We start from the raw sequence: 23,612 nt of genomic DNA, 5'->3' as shown, positions 1-23,612 counted from the left end.
ACGAGTAGAAGAAGGGGGGGTAGTTCGAATTCTTATTTTATACACATTTGAAGCAGCCAGCCATAAAACGCCATCGAGTATCTTACGCTAACCATGCCGAGGGGAATTTCGTGGTTTTTTGAACAAGAGAGAAGAGAAAAAACAAGACCTGTGAGTTTTAGGGATGCTAAAGAGCAACATCCTACTTGTTGAGGGATCTGTCGTTGCCGAGAGCGTTGACGTTGAGACCAAGACCTGCGGTGTCGAGGTAGACCTTGTTGTTGCTCTTCTCCAAGATGGAGGCGACGTTTCTGGCGTTCTCGAACTCGCGGAGCTCAATGTAACTGCGGCTCTTCTTGATGGCATCACCAATCAGCTCGGCGGAACGGGCCTCACCCTGAGCGCGGACGATCATGGCTTGCTTCTCCTGGCGGGCCTTGTCGACAACGAAGGCGGCACGCTGTGCTTCTTGTTGTGCGACCTGCTTGGCTTCGACTGCGGCGGTGAATTCGGGCGAGAAGGCGAGGTGCTGGAGATTGTGTTAGCTGCCGGTTCAAGAGCTAGGTTTTCAAGAACATACTGTTAATGAAACATCATCGAGCATAATGTTGAATCTGGCGGCACGGCGGACGAGGTGGTCACGGACGAGTCTCGAGACGTTCTCTCTTTGGGTGATCAACTGGGAGGCGTTGAACTGGGCAACAACACTCTTGAGGACCTCATTGACGATACTGGGAAGGACGCGCTCATCGTAGTCGGTGCCGAGAGTACGGTAGATCTGAGGAAGGGCATCGACACGGGGTCTGGACAGGACACGGCAGGTAATGTTGACCATCTGCAAGTCCTTGGTACCGGTAAGGGAGGCAACATTGCGAGGCTTCGCGCGGACATCGTATACGATAGGCGTCTCGACCCAGGGAATCTTCAAGTGGGTTCCTTCGGGGTAGATGTCGCCCTTGACACCACCGACACGGCTGTACTTGACGGCGCGGCAACCACCATCGACGTTGAAGAGGGCGTTGTTGAAAAGGTAGACACCTCCGAGACCGAGGGCGATGACGGCGATACCACCGAGTGCGCCTCTAGGGTTGGGTGTAGGGCCTCCGGCTCCTCCGAATCTGTAAATTTGCCTCGTCTCAGCTCTTGTTCCTGTTCATGGTCCTGTTCTTTGACAGAAGGACGTGTTTGCGCACCTTGACCTCTGAGCCTGCTCCAGGCCCTTCTGTAGGTTCTTCCACATATCCCGGGGGTCCGACATGATTGCGACGATTAAGGCGAGCTGGGGTGTGATAGAAGGTGTCGAAAACGGTATGTAGACGATTACTACAGCTTGACGCTCGAAGGCGTCGATGATGCCCGCATGATAAAGCATGGACCACTTTTATGCAAGCACTTTTGTGCTACCCAGTTGTGCACTCGTCTCCATCACCGTTGCAAGTCAAATATTGGCACTCCATGTCTCCTGCATCCTGGTCGAGATTGATGCATCCAAGCAGCCATACTACCTACTAATCATACGACCTGCATCGATTGTGCAAAGCATCGTGGCCCCATCGAGGTTGGCGAGCTCGTTGTCCTGTCAGCGGAGACTGACTCTCGGCATTTTCGGGTGCAAGCACCTACACCATGTAAACATAGCCAGCCTTCTGCGATGCCTGCCACCCCATTAAATTTCTCCTGATAGTACTTCATGAGACCCATCAAAGGACGACTGGTTAGCCAGTTTGCTCTTTTTACTCTTCTAACTTAACTTTATCTTCTCGCCGCCTGGCTCAGCCACATCCTTACGACAGCAACCGCTTGCCGCTAAGTGCCTGCCTGAATCGCTACAAGATTGATATCACACCAACTTTGCCTGGTCGTGGTTTCTCAGTATTTCACGGCTCGTACCTGTATATTCTCTGTCGTGAACATGGCAGCTGCAATCGAAGCAAGGTCTTTGGGTCTTCTTACCACACTTGCCTCTGACCCTCCGCTGTACCCGAGAAACCCAACCCAGCTCCCACATGCGCCATTGACTCTTTATATTGTCAGAGTCCCGGGCAGTAAGGGTGAGAATGTCTAGCAGATCATAATAAGATGAACAATTCTGACAAACAATTAGATGTTTTCTTGACTCCTCTCAAGCCACGAGAAAAGGTAGTCAGTGCCGAGGACGTACAAAGCTCTCTGTACTTTTTACACATCGATATTCCGGAAGACGACCTCGTGGAACTGCCAGAGGAGATTCCTGTCCAGGATGTTCCTGGTCTTTCGACCATCAGCAGAAAACCACTACCGACGCCCCCAACCTCTCCAGGCAGCGAATCTCCACGACAGAGAAGTACAGCATTCGATACTAAACAGCAACTTGGAGTCCCTCAGCGAAAGCCAGTTCGCCAAAGTCTGGATCTCCCAGACATCCCGGCGCGACCATCTCTCAAAAGTCTACCCAGTCAAAGTAGCCAATTTACAATACATGAACGTTCTGATGGCAGACCATCCTTCTCCAGGCGGCCGCTCAGCAATCAGTTCTTGGACCCTAATGTTGTTTCAGGTCGGCCTTCATTGGACACTCGAGCCTCTTATGCTACGGGAGGTGCTAGTCGATCCTCCTACGAGGGACATTTTACACCCGAAGAGGATGAACGATGCGTATCCCTAACATTGATTCGTCGAGATCCATCATCCGGTTTCCAATGGAACGTGGCAAAGATTCGTGACCCACCTGTCCACGAGGTTTCTTCTGTTCTAGGTGGCGATGGCTCGGTCAAGACGAAAAAGGCAGGAGCCCCTCTGTTCCTCGAGATTTTCAATCCTGGATACTCCAAATTCCTTCAATTCGATCATGCAAGACCTGTCTCCAGAGGCAGTACTGACATGACCACGTTCCCATCACATTCGGCTTCGGCTTCAGATCACGATAGCACATTCCGTCGGAGGCTATACATGGATGGATCAAGATTTGGCGATCACTCATACGGACACCGTAAGACACCATCGTGGACAGGCGAGCAACAAAGTCAACGTCCTTCTGTGCAGCTCAATCGACAAAGCTTGCAGGCTGCACCCAAAGCTTTGATCGATCGAAGGAGCAAAGGCTACACGTTCCGAAGTCCTTGGGGCGGAAAGTGCGAGTTTGCCACTGGTGCAGCTGGCAGGTCCCTGAAGGTGTGTACAAATGCATGATGCTAGGTTGACTATGTTCACTAATGTTTTGCAGTGCAAGCACGTTTTAGAGAATCCGTCAAGTGCTGTGACCGAAGTCAGCGAACTGCGATTCAACCTTCCGACGGGTAATTCTAAGGGTGGGGTGTCCGCTGATTCTGGACTAAAACGATCCTCTATAACATCAAGGCCAGGCATACATAGACACACGACGTCTGATGAGCTTACTGATGGCCCTATCATCCCTGGTATGGCAAAGTTCCTCGACGAACACGGTAATATTGATCTCTCTCTTGGACAGGAACGTGCTGGAGGAGGTTTTGGTGGCAAGCAGGCCAAGCTTGGGAAGCTAATAATCGAGGACGAAGGTGTCAAGATGTTGGATTTGATAGTAGCAGCCAATATGGCTCTCTGGTGGAGGGCGTACGAAAGGAAACACTGAGCACGATAAGCCAACACTATCTGACTACCCGCAATGGTCTAAGCATTCGTCTTCCAAAGTCCCCTGAAATTCAAAGCGCCGGAGAATATTCAAGAACAAAATCCTTCCTTACATTGTATCACATTTGCTAGCAATCAGGTCGGTTGCACGCCAACTTTACTTCACAAGTCACAACTCAAAATGGCTCGTTACAAGACTTGCCACAACGCGCGCAAGGAGAAGAGATGCTCAAGTTCGACCTTCAGTGACCGCTCAGGCTCAACGATACCGCCATCTCATTCACCACCGCCACCACCGCCACCTCCCCTACCAACACCATTCTTCAAGCGCGTCAACAACATGGGGCCGAACGCGCAGTCAGACTCTGATGAGGAAGAAAAGCAACTCGAGCTATCCATGGAAGATCTCTGGTATTTCATGACCATGATCGACACTGGCGCCGCAGAGGACTTTTCCAAAACCACACACCTCAAGATCAACATTGACTCGTCGGACTTTGGCGATTGGGAAGACGATAGCTGGTAAGATGCTTTGTGATTTTCTGGCGCGTGTTCCTTCTTACTGACTTCTTACTCGGCTACAAGGTGTCTGTTTCTTGCCACCTTCGCACCTCTGTCACAAAAAGTCACCCATCTCGTCATTCACATCACAGGCAACACAATCTTCACTCGCAACAACTGCATCAAGCCCCAACTCCACACCTATGAAGAAGTCATTCCTCTCAAGGGCAAGGGCAAAGGCGTGGAACGTGAACTGGGTCTTCACTTCTCAGACCCTCCTCCCGACATCTACGAACCAGACCCATCCATGCTACCAAAGTTCACTCGCTCAAGCATGAATTCCAGAGCCAATTCCAATTACATTGCTCCACGCTCCCTTGACACACCCATCAAATCCAACAAAAACCACTTCATCACCAAAAAAGTGCCTGCCTACAAGACATCCGTGCACGTTTACGAGAAAGCCATCATACCAGCTTTGATAAACATGTTTGCAAACCGCTCTCCTCCTATATCGTTTATAACAATTCAAGGACCCATCCACCTCTCCCTCCGCCGTCATATCATCAGCTCTCTACATTCTTCTCACCTCTCCAACCCCATTCTCTTCACAGAAGCTGGTTACGCCACCGCAGACGCTGCTCGCATTGCCGAAGTGGAAGCTTGGGAAGCTTCGTTTCCTGAACTCAGAAGTTTGAAGGAGGGAGTCCAGGATCTAGAGGACTTTTCCCAGTGGGACAAGACGAGTATGGATGAAGTCAATTTTCATGGATTGGGGGAGTGGGTTGTGCCATCGGGTAAGGGCGGAATGGGAACTTGGGGTTGGAAGGTTGCGGGTTCAAAGGTGTTCAGGGGGCCTAGTCTGGGCTGGTTGGGTAGGGATGGTGTGTGAAGAGGATGCTTTTTTCTACCGTGTCGAGGGAGGACGAATGATAAACAGATGAGGGGCTTTGACTATCAAGGGTTTCCAAAGAGCATACCTGATGATTACGGGATGACGTGTACGACTAGAAGACGAAGCATGACAAACGAAGAGACGAAGGATATAGAAGAAAAAGGTAGGATATGACAGACAATGCAATGGATGCCCCCAGACAGCATGATCTCAAATCTCCCAATCCACATCGCTGCTCTCTTAATATACCACCGTCGCGCCTTCCTGACTCGTTTGCCACTCCTTCCTCCTTCCAATGTGATCGGTCGCTGCTTCCTCCGTTTCACGGGATTGCTCCTACCCCCCCCCCCCCCCCCCCATGTGTTGTGTTCCTTGCTCCTTCCCTTCTTTCTGCCGTCCCTTCCTCGTGGTTGTGGTAGCAATCATCACGCCTCCCAAACATCAGCTGGCCAGATGACAAAGGACATGGCTCAGTGCAGTATTGTCAAGGTGCTCATCAACGCATCCCTACCTTCGTATGATCTGCAAGACACATATCGAACCATGACAAAGCCTAAGCATAACATTCTTGGATCAAGGTTGGAGTTTTGAGCAATACAAGGCGAGATGTGGTGGGGAAAAAATAACATTTTTGGAATTGTCCATTCTACGCAGAGACCTAGCTCCACTCTCTCGTGTCATATTCCTTCCATCTCCACGCACGAGTTCCTTCATTTGAACAAGACAATTCTCGGGCTTGTATGCTCTGACACATGACCAGACAGGATTTCGGTCAACCGTCTGTGGTTGGGAGGACTCTAGTAGACCTTCTTCTTCTCATCGACACTGAACTGGCCGGGGCCCATGTTGACCAGGAGGAGAAGACCACCGACAATGGAGAGGATTTGGAAGAAATCGTACTTAGCGAAGTCTTTGTGAGGGTGGTTGTGGTGCAGCTAGAAACATAGTCAGTAAACAAAATCAAGATCGAGGAAGAGGACTCCAAACTTACAGTCCAGAAGTTGTTGACGAGCAAGTTGAAGACACTGAGGATGACAACAAGCATGACGGCACTCCACTTTGCCTTGAAGCCAACAACAACCATGACACAAGCAACAGCACCGAGCAAGATGACAATAACTCTTCCAAAGCTCCACTCGCCAGCGAAGACGAAGCCAACAAACAGGAAGATGAGCAAAACGCGACCGGCAAGCTGGAAGTACATCTTGCGATCCTTTTCGTCGAGGGTGGGGAGACCGGCGGGAGCGAAGCGCTTGCGCACCCAGCTGTCGGAGAGCACCATCAAGAGACCTCCCATGACCGACAGGTTACGCAGGAAGAAGTTGAGGTCGAAGATGAGGCCGTAGCCGAGGGCTTGGGTGATGACAACGCCGAAAAGACCCATGACGGCGTATTCGCTGTGCTTGCGGACGATGATCATGAAGGAGGAGACGCTCATGGCGATGACGTTTGCGATGAGGAACAGGTGGGTGAGGCCAGAGGGGACTGTTGTAGCGCGTTAGTACGCGTTGTATAGCTTGACTCTGGATAGGGAGAACGTACTATGTCTGTAGTCGTGTAGGTAGGTGAGCTGGTCGCTCCATTGTGTGATGATACGGAGGGCATCCTCGAGGAAGGTCACGACGATGAGGAAGCGGCCAATCGCAGGAATGTAGCTGTGGTACTGTCAGAGCCTGAGATGGTCGTAAAAAGGAGTGGTGCAACTCACGGCTTGACGGGATGCGACAAGGTGTCGAGCCAGTCTTCAATCTTGCTGGTCTGTTCACGGATGGCATCCAGCGGACTGGGATCATTGGTGGCGTCTGCTCGTCCAGGCTGGCCAAAGGAAGGCTGCGAGCCCAAGTGGTATCCTGCCGTCCCTCTAATTTGAGCCATGGTCGTCGTAAAAAATGGTGTAAGGGGTTGGAGAGGAGAAATCGGATGCGAGTCTCCTCGTTGACGAAAGGTCCAGAGAGGCTAGAGACGTGGGGAAGAATAGACCACTTGTCAGCAAATCGAAGCTTGTCGCAGGAACAACGCTCTGTGTCCTTTTTTAGATCTGCTCTTTGTTGTAAACTCGAAGCCGTTAAGGGCCAACAATAATTCTTTCCCCCTTGTACTTATAGCATTTGACGATGACTGTGTGAACAGAGACTGCTCTGACTCCTATTGTATTGCTCACAAGATTGCCATCGTGTCTCCAATGTGCTCTGTAGACTGTGACGCACTCATCATCCACCCCTCGGCACCTTGAAGACCGCACCAAGCTTCACAACCCCACCCCACAATGCCATCATCGTACCAAGCACCTTTGCAAGAGCTCAATGTATATGGAAAAGCATTTCGTTTTTGGTCTACATCAAAAGTACATGAGAGAACGATAGGAACATGCAGAACCCTCTGTACGCCTTTTTTCAGTCAAGCCGCATCTCTTTGTCTCCTGTTTTTCTTTTATGCGGCCTTGGACCTTGTCGACTGTAAGGAAAGAATCAAACCCCCTCGACATGCCCTGTGGGAATACCTTCGCTTGGAAAACATGAATTGAAAACAAATTTGCCATTCTGCCTCGACACCCAAACATTATGGGTTCGTCAAAAGGTGCTTGTAGGAGATCACGAAATGTCTAGCGCTCATTCATCCGGATGAGCCTAGTGAAGTTGGCCATTTGGCGTGTGTTGCTTAACGGCGGCTTGATCAAGCGGCCCACTGAGAGTCATCGGGGTGGCTGCCTGCGTCATATCCGGAATCATAGAGAGACGAGAATCCGTTGGTCGAAGCAGTTGTGGCCTTGGGAGCAGGTGCGGTGACCTTGGGCAGAGGGGCAACCTTCTTGATGGGTGCGTTGACGACTGAGCCAGCGTCGCTAGCGTTGGAGTCTTCGGAGCCGGCCACGGGAACGGTCTTCTTCTGCTGCTTCTTACCCTTGGGTACAGTGTTCCAGCCTGAGTCGTCCTGGCTGATCTGCTTGGCCAACGCCAGTTGGTCCTCCTCGGAGGCGCCGTTGGTAGCACTTTGCTCGAAAGTGTCGAGAAGAGGAGCGCTCTCGGAGACTACAGGAGACTCAGTGGCGCGCTTGGCAACCTCAGCAGCCCATGCGCTACTAGTGGGAGCCTTGGAGACGGGGATGCCGTTCTTCGCGGGCTCTCCACGAGCTTCACGAGCAGTACGGCGTTGGGTCTCGAGGAGGGTCTGACGCTCCTTCTCTTCAGCCTCTCTCTGGAGCCTGCGCTCCTCAACCTTCTTACGGTTTTGTCTCTGCTTCTTGGTCTCTTGCTCCTCGGCTTGTGACTGCTGGCGAGGCTGGTTGGCCTTAGTAGGCTTGTTGGAGCCGGTGAGGCGAAGGACGGATGGGCCGCCAGCGGTGGGCTCGAGCATGTCTGAGACGTCACCAGCAGCCAAACGTGGCGACATGGCAGGGGTGAGATCGTCGTCAGCGTTGTCAGCATTGGACGAGGCCGACGAGAAGTTCTTGGAAGACTGCTTCACTGTTCTGTTGCGCGAGTCTGTGCGGTTGGGAGGGGCAAGGCTGGTGCCCTTCTTAAGGCTGGCGAGCTGTTGGGCCCAGGCCTTGTTGTCTTCCTCTTCAGCGACATCGTCGTCAAGCTCTTGACGCTTGGGGGCGGGAGCTGGTGTGAGCGAAGGAGCTGGTGCAACCGACTGCTTCTTGCCAGCCTTGCGCTTCTTGGAGACCTCGGGGGCCTTGGTGGTGCTGTCTTCACCACTCTGAACACTCAACTCGGGGAGAGTGACGGCGGCGGCCTTTGTCGTCTCGGACTTGGGCTTGGGCTTTGTCGAGTCTCGTCGACGAGCGGCCTTTGGCTGAGGAGCGACGAAGTCCGAGACTGACGCGGCACGAGTTCTGTTGGCGACAGGCTTGCCGTGCTGAACGTAGTAGTAGTAGGCAGCTGCAGCAGCGCCGAGGGCGATGAGCCACGATTGCCAGGGCTCCATGTTGTAAGATCGCTGTCGCACGACAAGTCAGTTGAGCACCGGGAAGGGGAAGTTGACGGAAATGCTCACTCAATTGAAAAGCTCCGAAATTCGAGGCTTCAAGTTGTGTTGACGAGGTTGGCGGCCGGGTTTTGAAATGCAGGACACGGGATAAGATGCAAGGAAGGAGACTCAGTGCGGTGCGGAGGCGCAAGGACGAGCGATGTCCAATACTAGCGATAGGTACGTCAGCTCAACGCCGGCAGACGAGAACAAACAACACGTTTACACCAAGAGGTCACCATTTACATATACACGCCTCGCTTGCTAATGATCCCACCAACCAATGCTATGTGCAATCTCTTCATGTCTTGTATAACGACTAAATTCTCCCAACAATGCTTAACAGAACGCAATGTCTCCTGCTGACTTGTCACATGAGAGATATACATGCTCAATGAACCGCCAACTCTTGCCAAGGGCTCGAGCTTCCAGCCGCAGCGCAGGTCTCGGACATCGTAAACAAAGACGGCATGACAGCGAAGATCGGCCCTGGTACAACCTCACGAGAACTAGAAAATAGGGGCCAGATTGCTTGACTCATGAAGGCAAGAGCGAATATTAGATCGTCTCGCAAAGATTTGCCATCTACATTAATAGTATCACATGCCGAGATTGAAATTCATCAACTTTCGAAACAGCCACCACTCTCATTTTGATAAAGGTATCCAAATGCCCACGCCTCTATCATCACTCTGAACGCCATCTCCGGCATCCAAAACTCTGAGAGTCTTTTGGAAATATGCATCTACTACTCTGAGTGCAGGCCAGATCCAGTGTCCCTTTTGACCGTGTCGTTCTGTCAGAGCGCTGTCTTCGACAGTATATACAAACAGTTTATAGTCAACATTGACGCGACTCATCGGGGTCAGGCTCACTGCTCGGTGCTTTGAGCCACTAAATGCGAAGAGGTCGTTTGCTTCCATGGTCAGATTGAATGTCAAAAAGTGCATCGACGGGTTCTCTAGCATATACGAAACAGTTATGGCCTCGTCATCAGTGTCTGAGGGAACACTTGCGGTGCATAGCACTCTAGGTTCTGCAGAAGGGATGGTCATGCTAGGGACTGCGAGCATAGTGGTAGTGGTGTCTTCAGTGCCGGCATTTTCTCTACGCCAAGTGACTGCCAGTGACAGCTCCAACGCAGAAGGACGTCGGTCTTCAAGAGTTGTCTTGCGGACCTCCAGGACATGAGGAACATCCATCATGTCTTTCAGAGTCATGGTACGTGATACCTTCTCTGGCGTGAGTGACTCCTCCACTTCGCAGACAGCATTGCTGGTGACTCGATTGACAACCAGTCGTGTGGTTGCGACAAGCAGAGGCTCCATCGAGAACGAGACAACACGGCTGGTCAAGCACCATCTTTGCGCTATGCCTCGTGCTTGCTTCGGCTGCTCGCTGTCGTCCTCGGAGAGATCCGGTAAACTGAAATAATTCGGGTATACTCCCGTATGCAGACGTGGTCCAAAGTCGTAATTGGCTTCGAAGGGGCTGACGAAAGGTATGACTGATTCCAAAATCTTCACTACTGGTTCATCAGGGTCCGAAGCCAAACGATAGTTGACTTCCAATCTCAGTGTATACTCCGAGAGCTCCAGAGGTGCCATGAATTCAAGTGTATGAGACTTCGATTCGTTGGCTGACATGTTGCCAATTTGGACATTGGTCAAGTCCAGATCGTTTGCAGTATTCTTGTTGTCATTCCAGGCAAGGTCGAGACTGACATCAGCACTATCCTGCCCTTCAGCACGTATATGCGCGTTGACGTCCTCCGCTTCTTCATTGAGAATTTGGATTTCAAGCGCGACCTTCTCGCCGATGAAATATTGTTCCTTGAGATTTGTTATCCGCAGTTGTACCTTTGGTGGCTTCGGCAGCACTTGTATTGCATTTGGCTCTGTGCGAGGGATCTGCTTCCTGGAAAGTTTGTTGTCTGATAGCAGCCACCAGTTTGAGCAACTTATGTCCGCCGGGCGGCTCAAAACGTGCTCGAGTGTAGCTCCAGGAGTCTTCAACACTAGCGAAGCACCAGTAGCCCCAAAAGTATCCGGATCACGAAGCGGGATCGTCAGGTTGAACACACGAAGTTGGCCAGGCTGGAATGTCAGATTTGCGCTACTCAGCAATCCTTTAGCCATGGGGTGTGCAGAGTCGTGCTCCTCGTGAACCTTGAGGCTTGTTGACAGCGACTGCTGGTCGTCGTCAGAGTGATTGATGACCAGACTCCTGATATTGGTGCTGAAATGGATGCGGAGCTCCGAAAGCGTCAAGCCAGCCGTCTTTACAGATCCATTGAAGACGACTGCGACTTGGCAGGTAGCGGTATCTCCAACAAACCCCTCACCAGAGAGGAAGGAGAACGTGATGGAGACTGTGTGGAGGTCAGCATGGTAAGAAGCAGTGGCGTGGTTCGAACACTTACATGGACATAGCCTTGATTGGGTATCTAGCAGAACATGCGCAGGGTCTTCATTGTTGCCAGCAGCTGTCAGACATTTCGCTACGTCGATAGAGTGTCGTGTATTCAGTGCTATAGAGAGTCAGAGAGAAAATGACGACAAAGGCGAGAGAACACTTACGTTGATATGTAAGCTCCCAAGCACTTTCAACCCGAACTTTAGAGTTTCCTGTCTTCCCAGCAGAGTCGTAAATTAGTTCCAGGACTTCCAATGCCAGATCAAACCACCCCTCACGTCTCCAGACCATGCTATCCCATATTGGTTGCAAAGTCCGGAATGCTTCGTCGAATCGCTCGGCTCTGTAAAATTCGCGTGCAAGTTCAATCTTGACCTGCTGCACAGTTCTTGCCTGACCTCTGTTGGACATGATACTTTCCACCCGCTCAGTTTGACTTTGTAAATCCAACAAGTAGTCGTATGTGCTGTGGCCCGATAGCGGTGCCTCCTCGTGGGGTTGCGGCACCATATACGTATCATAAGTTCTGGTTCGGCTGGCCAATTGAGTAGCGGAAGTTTCACTCGGCAGCGTTCTGTCCTCTTGCGGGATTGCTTCTGCTAGCCGCTTGCGTGACATGACATGTTTGCAGGCCAACCTCCACCAGTAGCCTGGGTGGTGGAGAAGATGAAAGGGCATCATTCGTTCCATGGTCGAGTATAGCTTCTCGGCAGGAGCATATACAGCGGGCGCAGCCGTCTGTTCTCCAGGGTCTGACAAGTCCACAGGCTTGAATACAGGCAGATCGGCCATTTCAATAAGCTGTGCCATCATCTTTGCCCATCGTGCTTCCCATGCCTCCCAACCGTAGCTGTTCTCGGCGCCTTTTCCGCGACGATCAATCAAGTCTCGCATGCGCTCCTTGTAGTTGTACCACGACTCGGCGGCGCCCGATGTCATACCTCTCCACATCTGACAACGCAAGACACGGAATGCAATAATATCGCAGAGTAGTCTGGCTTCTTGCCAACGAGCAGACCAACTTGGCGTATTTTCAAGGCTGCCTTCAGGACCAAACAGCTCTTCCAAGGCAGACTCAAAATGCCTCTGAGCCACGTCCATTTCTTGTCGAAATTCAGCAAAAATGGCTAATTTGAAATCATAGCGTACGTTCCAACCATTGTTTGTCAAGATCTGTGATGTGCCGCGACTAGCAGCAGCAGTGATGGGCGGAGGAGCAGCGCGACCACGTTTCCGTCGCGAATGCTTTGTCAAGTCTCTATAATAGTCGACGCAGACGGGTTGTAATGCTCGAAGAACAGTCGACACAAATGAAGGCAGATCGGTTTGCGAGTCCGAAACATCAAAGTGGAAGCACGACATCTTTGGATCCAGGGAAGTGGCTCTCCTGATGGCAGCGAGGCGCTCTTCGAAATCGAGAGGTGAGATGGCAGCATCGTCTGATACAAGGACGGCAGCGTATCGAGTCTTGAAACCAGACTTTGCGATGGTGTTCCTAGTGTCATTGATATGGTTTTTGAGAGCGTTGTCATGTGAAGAATCCGAATCCAGGGTGAGGAAAGATAGATAGATAGCAGGGATACGAGAGCGGTGCTTTGCAAGCCATAGCGGAGTCATGAGGCCATCAGGGAACACGGGAGACGAAGGAGATAGCGGAGACAAAGGCGAGTGGAGGTCGTGGCTGATTTGCGAGGAAAGATTCGGACTTCCTGTAGGAGAGTCTGACGGAGCTATGGGCGGAGGAGCAGCCTTTCTAGGCGGGAAGACAAAAGACTGTAGGGTAACGAGGATCAGTAGGGAAGATTGGCAGAGGAGTCGATCGCAGCGGCGTACCTACCCGACCAACACTCGACAGGTTGAAGCCAATCAAGCCAGACCTGTCGGCCAGAGCCTGTTCACTCCAGGACAAAGAGGCGCCATCTGCGCGCAGGAACTCGTCCAGAATAGAGTCGGCATGAGGGCCAGACAATGGAGGAGACTTGTCGGAGATGGTCAAGCCAGTGGCCTGGAAAGCAGTCGGGGTGCTTGCAGTCGAGGGGTTGGTGGACAAGTCGGCGGTTGGAAGACCAGCTAGGGCGATGAAGGGCAGGTTGTGGGAGACATAGTCTTCAGGGTAGGCCTCCATGTCTGCACAATCATGTCATGGCAGCAGTGCGCGAGTCAAGTTGTTGCGAATATGTAGAATGCGACCAGAATGTCATCTATGGCGATTCCCCAAGCTGCCCCGTGCAAATGACGCGTTTTGAAACAAGCCGGGGAGCGAGTCAATCGAGGAGGCTCAAGAAGTTCCGACTGTTGAATTTCAAACAAGACCAGCCAACACCGCACATCCCTTTTCACCACGCCTTCTGCACTCTCGTCAGCATGGCGGCACAGCAGACCATCATCGCCGAGACGATACGCGGCATGAAGCTGGCCATGCGCCGCCGCGACAACGACTCCGACTCGGACACGTCCATCACCCAGCCCACCAACCGCGGCAACAAGCTCAAACGCAATGCCCGCCATGTGCGTGAGGGTCGCCTAGACACCACCCATGGTCGAAGCTACAAGAAGCGCATCGACTATGCTGGCTACGACCGCTACATCCTCAACGACAACCCGCTTCGCTTCGACGACGACGGTGATCTGATAGACGACGATGACGACGCAGACGCAGACGCAGACGAGACAGATACATCTGGTCGAGACGACAACCCGTGGGCCGACACAAAACTCGAAGAACTCCTCGCTCCCCTCACTTCTGCCGCTCACCTCGCCAACCACCCCTCGCTCTCAGTACCCTTCCTCTCGAGACCAATCAGCGAAATGGCAGAGAACGCTCGTCAAGCTATGCACCGCGAGAAACAGACCTTGTGGCACATCAAGCAGCTGCTGCTGAGGTTACGTGGTGACGACCACTGGATTCCTATTGGCAAGCTCGAGTCAGAACACGATCTCATGCTCCTTGATCCCTCGGCTGCGCCTGTCGACGACAACATGTCCACCATCATGCCTCCCGACACTTCTGCCATAGATCACTACAGACCAGACAACAATACACAACAACAACACGAGCCCCCGCAGCAGAATGGCTCCCTACCAGATGCTCTCGATCAACAGCAGAATCCATTCGACACTCTCCCATCGCCCGATGCCTCCCCCGAAGCCTTGACCCAACACGCAATGACAACCAGACGTCAGGCGCGCACCTCTCCGACCCCCGATCCCAACTTTCCTTCTTCATCGCCCGCTCCTTCATCCATACCCTCCATCCACGGCTTCTTTCACGTTCCAGATTCCGCTCTACCGGACCGTGACTACGGTCTCCCAGCCACCGAAGCTGACGATACACGCCGCCTATTACTACTCTACTGTCAAAAGCAAGAACAAGTCGTCCGCGAGTCTGAACAAATGCTGGAAGGTCTACTCAGAGCTGATCGCATGAGAAAAGACGTCTGGCGCTGGTGCAAGACTGAAAGTCACATGGGTGAAATGAGTGATGGCGAAGATTGGTACGACATGGACGAATGGAATCTGAGTACGCCTCTGCAAAAGGGCAAAGAAGAGGAGGAAGTAGAAGATGAAGGCAGGGTAAAGGGCAGGCGAAGACGTGGTGCCCAGCACTAGTTCGTCCTCTTCGCTCCTCATGAATTACACGTCTTTCCCAGCATAACACTCTACAACTTTGACTTTCCCGATTTCTCTGGGTGTGCTTTGCTTGCGCCGCGGTCGTTCTCGGTGGGCTCCGTGTCACTGGTCTCTGCTTTGAGGCTTACGGGGTCGCCGAGTTGGGTGGGGTTTTCCTTTGCCAGATCTTTCAATGACTTGTGGCCAGCGCCCGACTTGTTGGGACGGTCGTTCTCAGTGGGCTCTGTGTTTGGGGTCTCGGCCTTGAGAGATACATGATCGCCGAGCTGAGTTGGGTTGTCTTTGGCGGTATCCTTCAATGATTTCTGTGTTTACTTGCATCAGCCGACACTCTGGCTGCTCGTCAATCGCCTACTCACATGAGCCATGATTGATATGTGGATGGGGATGGGGAATTGGTTCGAGGGTTTATGTAATGTCAGGATACAGGATTGGCAGGAACAAGACCATCAAAGGAGATCAGCTAGGGCTAAATATCAGATGCATCTCCAATAATCGATGATGACGGTTGATCGATCTACCCCCGCGTTTCCTCCATACTTTCACATGTCCTCGGCAACTCTTTCTCTCTTGCGTCGGCGTTTGAGCAAGAGCCTCCCGTCAACATCCATCCACCCTTCTTTGAACCTTCAAATTTGAACAAGCTGATATCGACCTTGATCGTCTTTTTCCAATCTCGCGTCCATCTTCTTGGATACTGTTTCCATCGCCTTGAGAGATCGAGCATTCTCGTCACGACTTGTCTGCGTCGTCCACGCGTGTGTGGAACAGAAGAGAAACGCCAACATCGATGTCTTCCAAAGCACGGTGCCATGCCTCGTGCTCTGTACGATCGTCAAGACCAGCAAAATTCCAGTCGCGAGTACAAGAATTGCTGGAAGTAGCAGCCAAATCCAACGGACTCGTATGAATGTGGTCGACTGCCACGCCGTACCCACAGATTGCCATGCATCTTGCGTTCGCAGAGCATTGGTCATGAATACTGCTAGATTACCCGACATTGCAGTTGTATCTGTGTAGTCCAGCGACGAGGTTGCTAAGGTGAGCTGGGTGTAAAAGTCTGCACCTTGGTATCCTGCTTTTAAAATCAATCGCACGGCATACTTCAGAAAGTACTCTTTGCCTTGACTGATGGTGAAGGTCTTATTGAGATTAGCAGGAAAGTCGCCAGACGCCGTTAAAACACTTTGAGTGTCCACAAGATTCGAGGTCTGGTTTATCCTGTCCCATGTACCTGCAAGTTGGAGCGGAAACTGTCCTGTAGCTCCGAGGTCGAGATCCGTACCCCTCGATGTCGCATTTCTATATGTCCAAGCACACCATGACAGTTCGCACTCTGTCAACTTGGCCGTCCAATTTGTGCTCTCAGCCACTACAAGCGTCGAAAAGTTGTAGAAGCTGGGCGTTGCATCGTATACACCATCTACCGTCGTGGTATTGATCAGCGGCATTGGTCCACCAGGCTGAACATTTCCACCTAGCTTCATACCTCCAGGTGTAACGAACGAGCAGTCCAGCAATCTCGAGTCGCCTTTGCAGCTTCCATTGCTGACATCCGTGATATCTCGACACTTCGAGCAGATTCCAAGGGTAGCTGAAGAAATCCAAGTACACTCTGCGGTCGAGCATTCGAAATCTGGCGCCACACTTCCTCGAAAGATTGCTGTCAAGAGCAACTTTTGCAAATCGCTCATCATGGTATAATCCAGATACCAAGAGTTTTGAGAAGCAAGATGTTGCGTAACGGGAAACATTGCCAGCGAATCATTGGCTGCAACATTCCTGCTCGGATATACCAAAATCTGCTGTCCGAAGGTCTCCATGAAAATGGCAGCGACAACGACCAAAGCTCCGAACAAAGCGATACCTGAGATTGATCGCAATTTGAGCACCAATTTCAAAGCTCCCAATGGTCCTTTACTGGCTTCGTCAAAAGTCTTCAGATCGTAGACAGAACGCGGCTGTCGACCATGCTGAAAGTGATCCCATTTTAGCTGCCCGATGCAACAAGCTGTTGTGTATATCAAAGCTGCCTTCGTAGCAACAATGAGAGCTGAGACCACGGCATTTGGAGAGATTGAGAAACGCCAGCCTGCCAATGGTTTGTCGTCCAAGAGGTAGAGACCAACAATTATGACACCAAGGTTGAAGGCTGCAAAACCGAGCCAGAGGATCTCTGCCCACCAGTCTTTTATGATTTGTCTCCATCTACAGCTCTGTCGTACGGAAGTCTCGGTCGAATCTTGCAAGCCATCGGTCCCGGGTTCGTGGTCGGATTCAGGGGTCGCTAGTGGATGTCTGTCTTGTGACAAGGATCGACTCGATTGTGGAGGGTAGCTGGTATCTACAGGTGGCCAGTACTCCCAGTCTTGTCGGCTCTCATGACTGATCTTGTTCAGAAGGATAGAGTCTTGACGTTGATGCGGTCCCTCGGGCTGCCAGAATGCTGAATCAAGGGGTGAAACCGACATGATGATAGACCTCTTGACATCAAATCTTTCGGAGCGGTCGCTGGGACAGTATATGAACACATCTTTACCGCTCTATCACAGTATGACAGCGTGATAGCACATGTACAAGTGTCTCGGTTTAACCTGGTTCCAAGCAAAAGGATACCACTGTGACACATGATGTAGCACGAATCACAAGCCTCTTGCACAACATCACATAGAAAACGACTGCCACAACCCGCGTGTGCTCCACTTCATCGAACCTTTCCACATGAAGAACAAATAATAGCATATGCAATCCTACCAACCAACCAACCAATTACTCAAGAGCAGAACTCGAACTCCTCTTTTTCATCCCCTTTTTATCCAATCTCACCATCCCATTTCCCGAGCCCAGTGGATTAGCATCAAATGGTTTCCTCCTTCTAACAATCTGATACCCACGATCAAGTTCCACCTCTACAGCACAACGGACTTTCAATGCGTCAACAGCCGGCCAAACCATTTTCTCTCCCTTTTGAATCCAGTACTCTACACTTTGTCGCGTCGGGTTTTCTAGTAATTTCAAGAAGTCTGTGGTATTGACTTCTGGGACTAGAGTTAATGAGGCACCAGGGATATTCTCGTCGAGAAGGAAGCGACGGATTTGAACTGGTAAGTAGCCGAGGGAGTCGAGTTGATGGAGACGATGCTGGACTTCCATGACCATGACCTTCATCAAGGAAGTGGTGAGGGAGGAACGGCCTTTGTAGCCTGGTTTGGGGCTGTGGAGATCGCTGCGGAGGAACGGGGCGATGTAGGGGCGGGCTTGGGAGACGATGAAGTGGTTTACGTTGAAGAGCTCGGCGATTCGGGTTAATGGGGAGTCCCGATCGGAGGCATAGCCGAGGGGTGTGGACGGGCGGTGGTGGGTTGGGTGGGAGGAGGCCCAGGGGACGATGTTGCCGAGTTCGTTCTTGCATTTCATGGTTACTGGGGAGTAGAGGACGTCGGAGGCGTTGGAGGCTAGGGCTGCGGACCAGATGAGCTGATGCGAGGGTTAGCATAATGTTTGCTGTGTCATCTTCTCTCATGCACGTACCACGTTTGGTGCCGTCAAGTAGTTGAGCAGGTTGGGCATGCCGTTACCCATAGGGGCAACAGTGATATTCAAGACACGCTTAGTCCGTTGATAGGCTTCCATGAAGGTCAGGTCCCCGACGTTAGCGCGAACACATTCTTCCAGGACCGAAGCATCCAACAGATACCCAGTGGTGACGAAGCGCTTGACACGTCTAAACCATGTCGCGAGCCAGCCTTGTTGTACAGAACCAGCACTGTTACTTTTGGCCATCTGAGCCGAGCGTGTGGCAAAGGCAGAGAGGTCAATGCCTTCTCCACTCAAGAACTTGAGCAATTCATCCTCGTTGTGCACGCCGACGAGAGCAGCCATGAGGGCACCCGTGGCTGTCCCAGAGATGATTCGAGGCAACAAGCCTCGCAGATGCAGCGCTTTTACCACACCGATATGGCAAAGTCCAAAGATCGACCCTCCCTGAAGAACGAGGACACTACGACCAAATGCTTGACGCGTGTCATGGAGAAGGTCGAGTTTGGCTTGGTTGGTCAAACTTGTGTCGTAAATTGGTGAAGTAGGATATGCCGTGACGTACTCAACGGCTAGCGCGACCTGAGTGATGTAGTCCTCTATCAAAAGCTTCGTGCCAGCGTAGGCTCGATTAAAAAGACGAGGTGCCGTGATGTTTCCCAGGTTGCGGACCAGTCCAGAACGAAGAAGATTCACAAGACCAAGGATATCCTGATCCTCCCGAGCTTCGAGGATATATTGCAATCTCGAATGAATGAGTCTGTAATCATAGTGTTTAGACGATGGATTCTGTCGCCTAGTTTGAGCAATGGTAAGCCATCGTTCTCAACAGTCACGTAATGAAACATCGAACCATAAGTCATTGCCGTAAAGCTCATCCAATGCGAAAGCTGCAGCTTCCCACTCTTCATAGTAACGAGCAGTATTCAGACACTCAAGCTGAATGTCTTTCTGACTCTTCCGAGTCCACCACGCCCATAACCGCTGTATGAAATCAGTTGAGAACATTGACGATAAACACGTCCAATAAACGGACCGTGTGCCAGAAAAAGGCTACATCGAAGAAGAGCCTTATCAATGCCTTAAGAAAAGCAGTCACGCTGTTGGTTCGAGTGGCCATCAGCTGTCGTTGAGTCCGGCATCTCTTCCCAACGTCAAATCGTGTGAGAGGAGGAGGCGGTTTGGTGCCGCTGTCACATGTCAGAAGCGTCGGAGGTGCACGGATGACGAGCTTTCCAGCTTCTTTCCCAAAACCGAGTCTCGACCTTGCAATTTGTTCTTGCATCTTACCAACTACGATATGTAGTTAAATCAACCTTCACGAGACACGCTCCGTGAAGCGAACGTGTTTGTGCATTTTGACAGCCTCCCTCGAAGCCGTCTATGGATGATGAGGTGAGCTCCAATCTGTTCACGCCCCAGGCAGAACGTCATGCAAGATGGCTCTCCACGAGCGTTGTCTGAGAAGTTGTGCATTTCTACAGCCATAAAGATTCACTTCCGCTGTGTCGAAACGAGACACAACTCGAGGCTGAGATGCCACAGACGTCAGCGGGATTGATCTTGCCTCGACTTCTTCTCGTCTCTCGAGTTCGACTCCATTCCTCCTCAGTCGAATCAGGTCGAGGATTCAAAAAAGTCGCGTCTGGAAAGTAGCTATCGCATTCCAGAAAACACGTTCAATCCCAGTATGTAGGTATTAGTCGCAGTAATCGTGAAGCCATTGGTCGATTCCGAGACGCGACACTCGCAAGACACGTCCCTTTCACTACACATTCTCTCATGCGCGTGTCAGACTTGATTGGAACATTGACAATGGGGCTGGCGCATTCTACGCTATTCATCCTCTCACACAATTATCTTCCTAACAATTGACCGGAATTTATAAAGATGCTCCTTCTCATCTGTTGTTGTGATTTCTCCCGTCCTTCATAAACACATTTGTTCAGCTACCAGCAAAAATGATCCTCTTGCCAACACAGAAACTCTTGCTACTGGCGCAGCTGTCGCTCCTGGTCGAGTCGCACCTAAAGCTCAACAATCCTGTACCCTACTCCAAGAGCACTCTTCAACTCGATCCTCTTAAAAACGCACTACCTGGATCTGAACAGTCGGACTTCCCTTGCCAATCGAAGCGCATTGGAGGCGCCGATCCATGGATCGTTGATCAAGAGAATGAACTTGTCGCTGGCGAACCTCAAACAATGACCTTTGACGGATCAGCATCCCATGGCGGAGGTTCATGTCAACTCAGCGTCACTTTGGACAGACAACCTACCGCCGAAAGTACATTCAAGACAATCGCCAGCTGGATTGGAGGTTGTCCTATCGACGATGCCAGTGGCGGCACACATCCATGGAACTACACCATCCCTTCTGAAGTCCCCAATGGCAAAGCTACTCTGGCCTGGAGCTGGGTCTCTAAGTTGAGTGGGCAGCCAGAGTTCTACATGAACTGCGCCCCAATCACAGTCTCTGGCGGCGCCGACGATATGACTGAATTCGACCAGCTCGAAGATCTGTTCAGAGTCAATCTCCCCAGCTCAGAATGCGGCAGTCAACTTAGCAGCAATCTTGAGATTCCCAATCCTGGTAGATACGTCACAACAATCGACCGTCAAGCGCTGGCGTTACCTACGGGAAGTGGTTGTGCCGTCATGAGGCCACCTGCAGGAACGCAGAGTAGCACTGGAGTAGTGTCAAGCTCGCAAAATCCTACATCTTCTACTGTTCAAGCTTCCTCGACATCTACATCCACGTTTAAAACTCCAGCAGTCAACACCACTACAGCTGCAGCAGTCGGAACATCGCTTTCGACCACATACATCCCTCCCACTTCTTCGAGTGTACCCAGCACATTACCAGCTCCTTACAGTAACATCACATCCTGCATCACAAATGGCGCCCTTACCTGCAATGGACCCACCCAATTCGGCCTCTGCAACTTCGGCAAAGTGATTTGGCAACCAGTAGCCCCCGGCACAGCTTGTGAGAATGGACAGATCGTTGCTGATAACGACGACGGCGACTCAACTACTTGCAGTCCTGATGGCTCACTGATCTGCAATGGCTCCAATGCCTTTGGCATCTGCAACTTTGGTCATGTAGTGTTTCAGCCTGTCGCACCTGGTACTACATGTCAAGACGGACAGATCTTGAGGAAGAGACATTTGGGTATGCATAGACGTAGAAAGCTGGGACATGGTCATCATGGAAGAGTTTGAGTGAGACTACCGCCAAGCAAAAGATGGGACTATCGGCGTTCTGGTCGCATACAAAGGCGTTTCGGGCTTGAAGATTCAGCAGTCTGTTTGACAAGGCTTCATGGTGTACAAAAACTTTCCTAAGCTCTCGGGAGTCAAATTACATGCCACTTGCTTCGCTAGACCTTTGGTTCTCCTCAGTGACCTGTAGCGATACTTTATGGGCATTTAGAACCATCGTCTGCATTAGACACATCCTGACGATGTAAAGTTACTATGAGTGCAGCAGTGTCCCATACCTAACCTACACGTGTTTTGGCACCCTTGAGACTTGCAAGAAACAAAGAAGCGAGACACAAACTGAATGTCGTAGCTCAAAGACTCTACGCAGACCCTACACCATGCCTATGGACTGTGAAAGACAACATGAACTCTAGCGTGGTATAGACAACTATATAGAGTAGAGGTTACACCGACCATAAAATCATCTTCGTCATCACTGCAATGGAACTACTCATAGGACCCATGCAGGCCGTCTTCCTCTGTAGCTTGGTCTTTTCTTTGTCGATTTCTCTTCTTCGACATCTTGATCCTTCCAAGGTGCTCACCGAGCCACTTGACAGTCGTCTGGGTCCATGCATCTTCATTTGCCTGAACCTATGTTTAAGCATTGCTTGCGCAGAGTCATACCCCAGCCTCGCCTACTTCTTACCCGGAAGCGCCTGCTCTGAATGTGGACTTTTGCTCGGTCAAGTCCTTTCGTCTGAGATTCGTTGGAGCATATCCGCAATCTATCAGTACATGGTATCATCTTTCTGGCGACATACGTCCTTCCAGACGGCCAATGCCTCGGAGTGTCGCGAGATCATCAAGAGTAGCACACCTCCCGCAGCATGCAAGAATACTCTGTCACCACTCGAAGCTCGTGCTCGTCCCAATCAGCGCTTGAACTTGGCATTTTGCATCGATAGTTGCTTCACCTCATCCGACGAGAGGTCATGCAAGAATTTCAGAGATTCGGTCGAGGAGCTCCTATACGTCCCAGAGGTCAGATGGTTCGAGTTCGCGAAGACTGCGTGCAGGACCGCAAAGCGTGCCACCGACATCGAAGACGAGACTGTGAACCTGTCCGGCGTGGTGCAGCTTTTAACTCTGAAGACCATGATGAAGGTACTATGGCGTGATCGTGATCCGGAGCAGACTACAGATGAGCAGATCTCCACTCTTGCTCACGAAGTCAACCTTCAGTGGCTTCGTTCCAAAGGATCCAACGATGGTGATGACCCTCATTGGCACTTGGAGAAGCAGAAATCACTGAAGAATGCTGTCAGAGCTGTTTTCCTAGACTGGGACAGGACGGACAGCAAATCAAACCCTTGCAACTTGATCCTTCCAGGCTACGAAACCATGTGGCGCGTTGTTCTACGCTGCTACTTGGAAATCAAGGCCCGCGACCACAGCTTCTCTGATATCTGGACTAGGGTCATGTGGGACTTTGCAAAGCAGCCAAGAAAGGATCAACTCCAGAAGTCTGTGGAAGTACGATGCCGTACAGCCTCAGTTGCCGCTATCCATATTGCACAGGAAGCTCTCCGTCTGTATCCGCCTACCAGACGCATCTGTCGCGAGCACCGTAATGCACGCGGCCAAAAGACCAACGTCTCAGCCGACATAGAAGCCATGCAGCGCGATTCTGCAATCTGGAAGAATCATCCAAACATATTCCTGCCCGAGCGCTGGATTGGGGTCGAGTCTGGAGACGAAAAGGGCTACATGCCTTTCGGTGCATCTCCAATTGGTGTGTGGCACGCTTTAGGTTAGAGTCCGTCTCGATACAGTTGTAGTGATTGATGCGAAATTGGTTCGTCGAGCATTCGGTGAGAGCGTTATGG

General features: G+C 51.4%; 12 protein-coding genes across 12 annotated transcripts; 5 read left to right on the top strand and 7 right to left on the bottom strand.

Annotated features, from left to right (window-relative positions):
• Positions 1-22: 22 nt before the first annotated feature.
• AUEXF2481DRAFT_696312 (uncharacterized protein) lies at positions 23-1,237 on the bottom strand (the record flags this gene model as incomplete). Its single annotated transcript, XM_013492955.1, has 3 exons — positions 23-508; positions 560-1,097; positions 1,173-1,237. 3 exons carry the CDS (start codon positions 1,235-1,237, stop codon positions 182-184), a joined length of 930 nt encoding a protein of 309 aa, XP_013348409.1. The 3' UTR covers positions 23-181.
• Positions 1,238-1,891: 654 nt separating this feature from the next.
• AUEXF2481DRAFT_1051 (uncharacterized protein) lies at positions 1,892-3,568 on the top strand (the record flags this gene model as incomplete). Its single annotated transcript, XM_013492411.1, has 3 exons — positions 1,892-2,030; positions 2,084-3,129; positions 3,182-3,568. 3 exons carry the CDS (start codon positions 1,892-1,894, stop codon positions 3,566-3,568), a joined length of 1,572 nt encoding a protein of 523 aa, XP_013347865.1.
• Positions 3,569-3,748: 180 nt separating this feature from the next.
• AUEXF2481DRAFT_1050 (uncharacterized protein) lies at positions 3,749-4,960 on the top strand (the record flags this gene model as incomplete). The annotated part of the gene is made up of 2 exons (XM_013492410.1): positions 3,749-4,089; positions 4,153-4,960. 2 exons carry the CDS (start codon positions 3,749-3,751, stop codon positions 4,958-4,960), a joined length of 1,149 nt encoding a protein of 382 aa, XP_013347864.1.
• Positions 4,961-5,760: 800 nt separating this feature from the next.
• Positions 5,761-6,838, bottom strand: AUEXF2481DRAFT_45712 (uncharacterized protein; the record flags this gene model as incomplete). Its single annotated transcript, XM_013492776.1, has 4 exons — positions 5,761-5,898; positions 5,955-6,448; positions 6,506-6,618; positions 6,672-6,838. The coding sequence occupies 4 exons, from the start codon at positions 6,836-6,838 to the stop codon at positions 5,761-5,763; spliced, it is 912 nt and encodes a 303-aa protein (XP_013348230.1).
• A 502-nt stretch (positions 6,839-7,340) lies between these two features.
• AUEXF2481DRAFT_183627 (uncharacterized protein) lies at positions 7,341-9,239 on the bottom strand. Its single transcript, XM_013492954.1, has 2 exons — positions 9,175-9,239; positions 7,341-9,105 (listed from the first exon to the last, which is right to left on the bottom strand). Exon 2 carries the CDS (start codon positions 8,891-8,893, stop codon positions 7,637-7,639), a length of 1,257 nt encoding a protein of 418 aa, XP_013348408.1. The 5' UTR covers positions 8,894-9,105; positions 9,175-9,239; the 3' UTR covers positions 7,341-7,636.
• Positions 9,240-9,582: 343 nt separating this feature from the next.
• Positions 9,583-13,475, bottom strand: AUEXF2481DRAFT_1047 (uncharacterized protein; the record flags this gene model as incomplete). Its single annotated transcript, XM_013492409.1, has 4 exons — positions 9,583-11,306; positions 11,358-11,465; positions 11,515-13,123; positions 13,188-13,475. 4 exons carry the CDS (start codon positions 13,473-13,475, stop codon positions 9,583-9,585), a joined length of 3,729 nt encoding a protein of 1,242 aa, XP_013347863.1.
• Positions 13,476-13,714: 239 nt separating this feature from the next.
• AUEXF2481DRAFT_25444 (uncharacterized protein) lies at positions 13,715-14,959 on the top strand (the record flags this gene model as incomplete). The annotated part of the gene is made up of 1 exon (XM_013492554.1): positions 13,715-14,959. The coding sequence occupies one exon, from the start codon at positions 13,715-13,717 to the stop codon at positions 14,957-14,959; it is 1,245 nt and encodes a 414-aa protein (XP_013348008.1).
• On the bottom strand, positions 14,874-15,402 carry AUEXF2481DRAFT_35463 (uncharacterized protein). The gene is made up of 2 exons (XM_013492685.1): positions 15,340-15,402; positions 14,874-15,285 (listed from the first exon to the last, which is right to left on the bottom strand). Exons 1-2 carry the CDS (start codon positions 15,346-15,348, stop codon positions 15,010-15,012), a joined length of 285 nt encoding a protein of 94 aa, XP_013348139.1. The 5' UTR covers positions 15,349-15,402; the 3' UTR covers positions 14,874-15,009.
• Positions 15,403-15,510: 108 nt separating this feature from the next.
• On the bottom strand, positions 15,511-17,869 carry AUEXF2481DRAFT_183410 (uncharacterized protein). Its single transcript, XM_013492953.1, has one exon. The coding sequence runs from the start codon at positions 17,449-17,451 to the stop codon at positions 15,610-15,612; it is 1,842 nt and encodes a 613-aa protein (XP_013348407.1). The 5' UTR covers positions 17,452-17,869; the 3' UTR covers positions 15,511-15,609.
• AUEXF2481DRAFT_1043 (uncharacterized protein) lies at positions 17,750-19,525 on the bottom strand (the record flags this gene model as incomplete). The annotated part of the gene is made up of 3 exons (XM_013492408.1): positions 17,750-18,457; positions 18,512-19,313; positions 19,371-19,525. The coding sequence occupies 3 exons, from the start codon at positions 19,523-19,525 to the stop codon at positions 17,750-17,752; spliced, it is 1,665 nt and encodes a 554-aa protein (XP_013347862.1).
• A 953-nt stretch (positions 19,526-20,478) lies between these two features.
• On the top strand, positions 20,479-21,741 carry AUEXF2481DRAFT_25442 (uncharacterized protein; the record flags this gene model as incomplete). The annotated part of the gene is made up of 1 exon (XM_013492553.1): positions 20,479-21,741. One exon carries the CDS (start codon positions 20,479-20,481, stop codon positions 21,739-21,741), a length of 1,263 nt encoding a protein of 420 aa, XP_013348007.1.
• A 780-nt stretch (positions 21,742-22,521) lies between these two features.
• Positions 22,522-23,541, top strand: AUEXF2481DRAFT_1041 (uncharacterized protein; the record flags this gene model as incomplete). Its single annotated transcript, XM_013492407.1, has 1 exon — positions 22,522-23,541. One exon carries the CDS (start codon positions 22,522-22,524, stop codon positions 23,539-23,541), a length of 1,020 nt encoding a protein of 339 aa, XP_013347861.1.
• Between the last annotated feature and the right edge of the window lie 71 nt (positions 23,542-23,612).

The sequence above is a fragment of the Aureobasidium subglaciale genome (assembly GCF_000721755.1).
Source record: "Aureobasidium subglaciale EXF-2481 unplaced genomic scaffold scaffold_1, whole genome shotgun sequence".
Taxonomy (NCBI): Eukaryota; Fungi; Ascomycota; class Dothideomycetes; order Dothideales; family Saccotheciaceae; genus Aureobasidium; species Aureobasidium subglaciale.
The sequence above is the reverse complement of the archived record's forward strand: the minus strand, read 5'-3'. Positions and strand labels throughout refer to the sequence as shown.

Bases quoted from the DNA above. Each gene is read 5' to 3' on its own strand.
- AUEXF2481DRAFT_183410 (XM_013492953.1), bottom strand. From the start codon at position 17,451: ATGTCGGTTTCACCCCTTGATTCAGCATTCTGGCAGCCCGAGGGACCG.
- AUEXF2481DRAFT_183627 (XM_013492954.1), bottom strand. From the start codon at position 8,893: ATGGAGCCCTGGCAATCGTGGCTCATCGCCCTCGGCGCTGCTGCAGCT.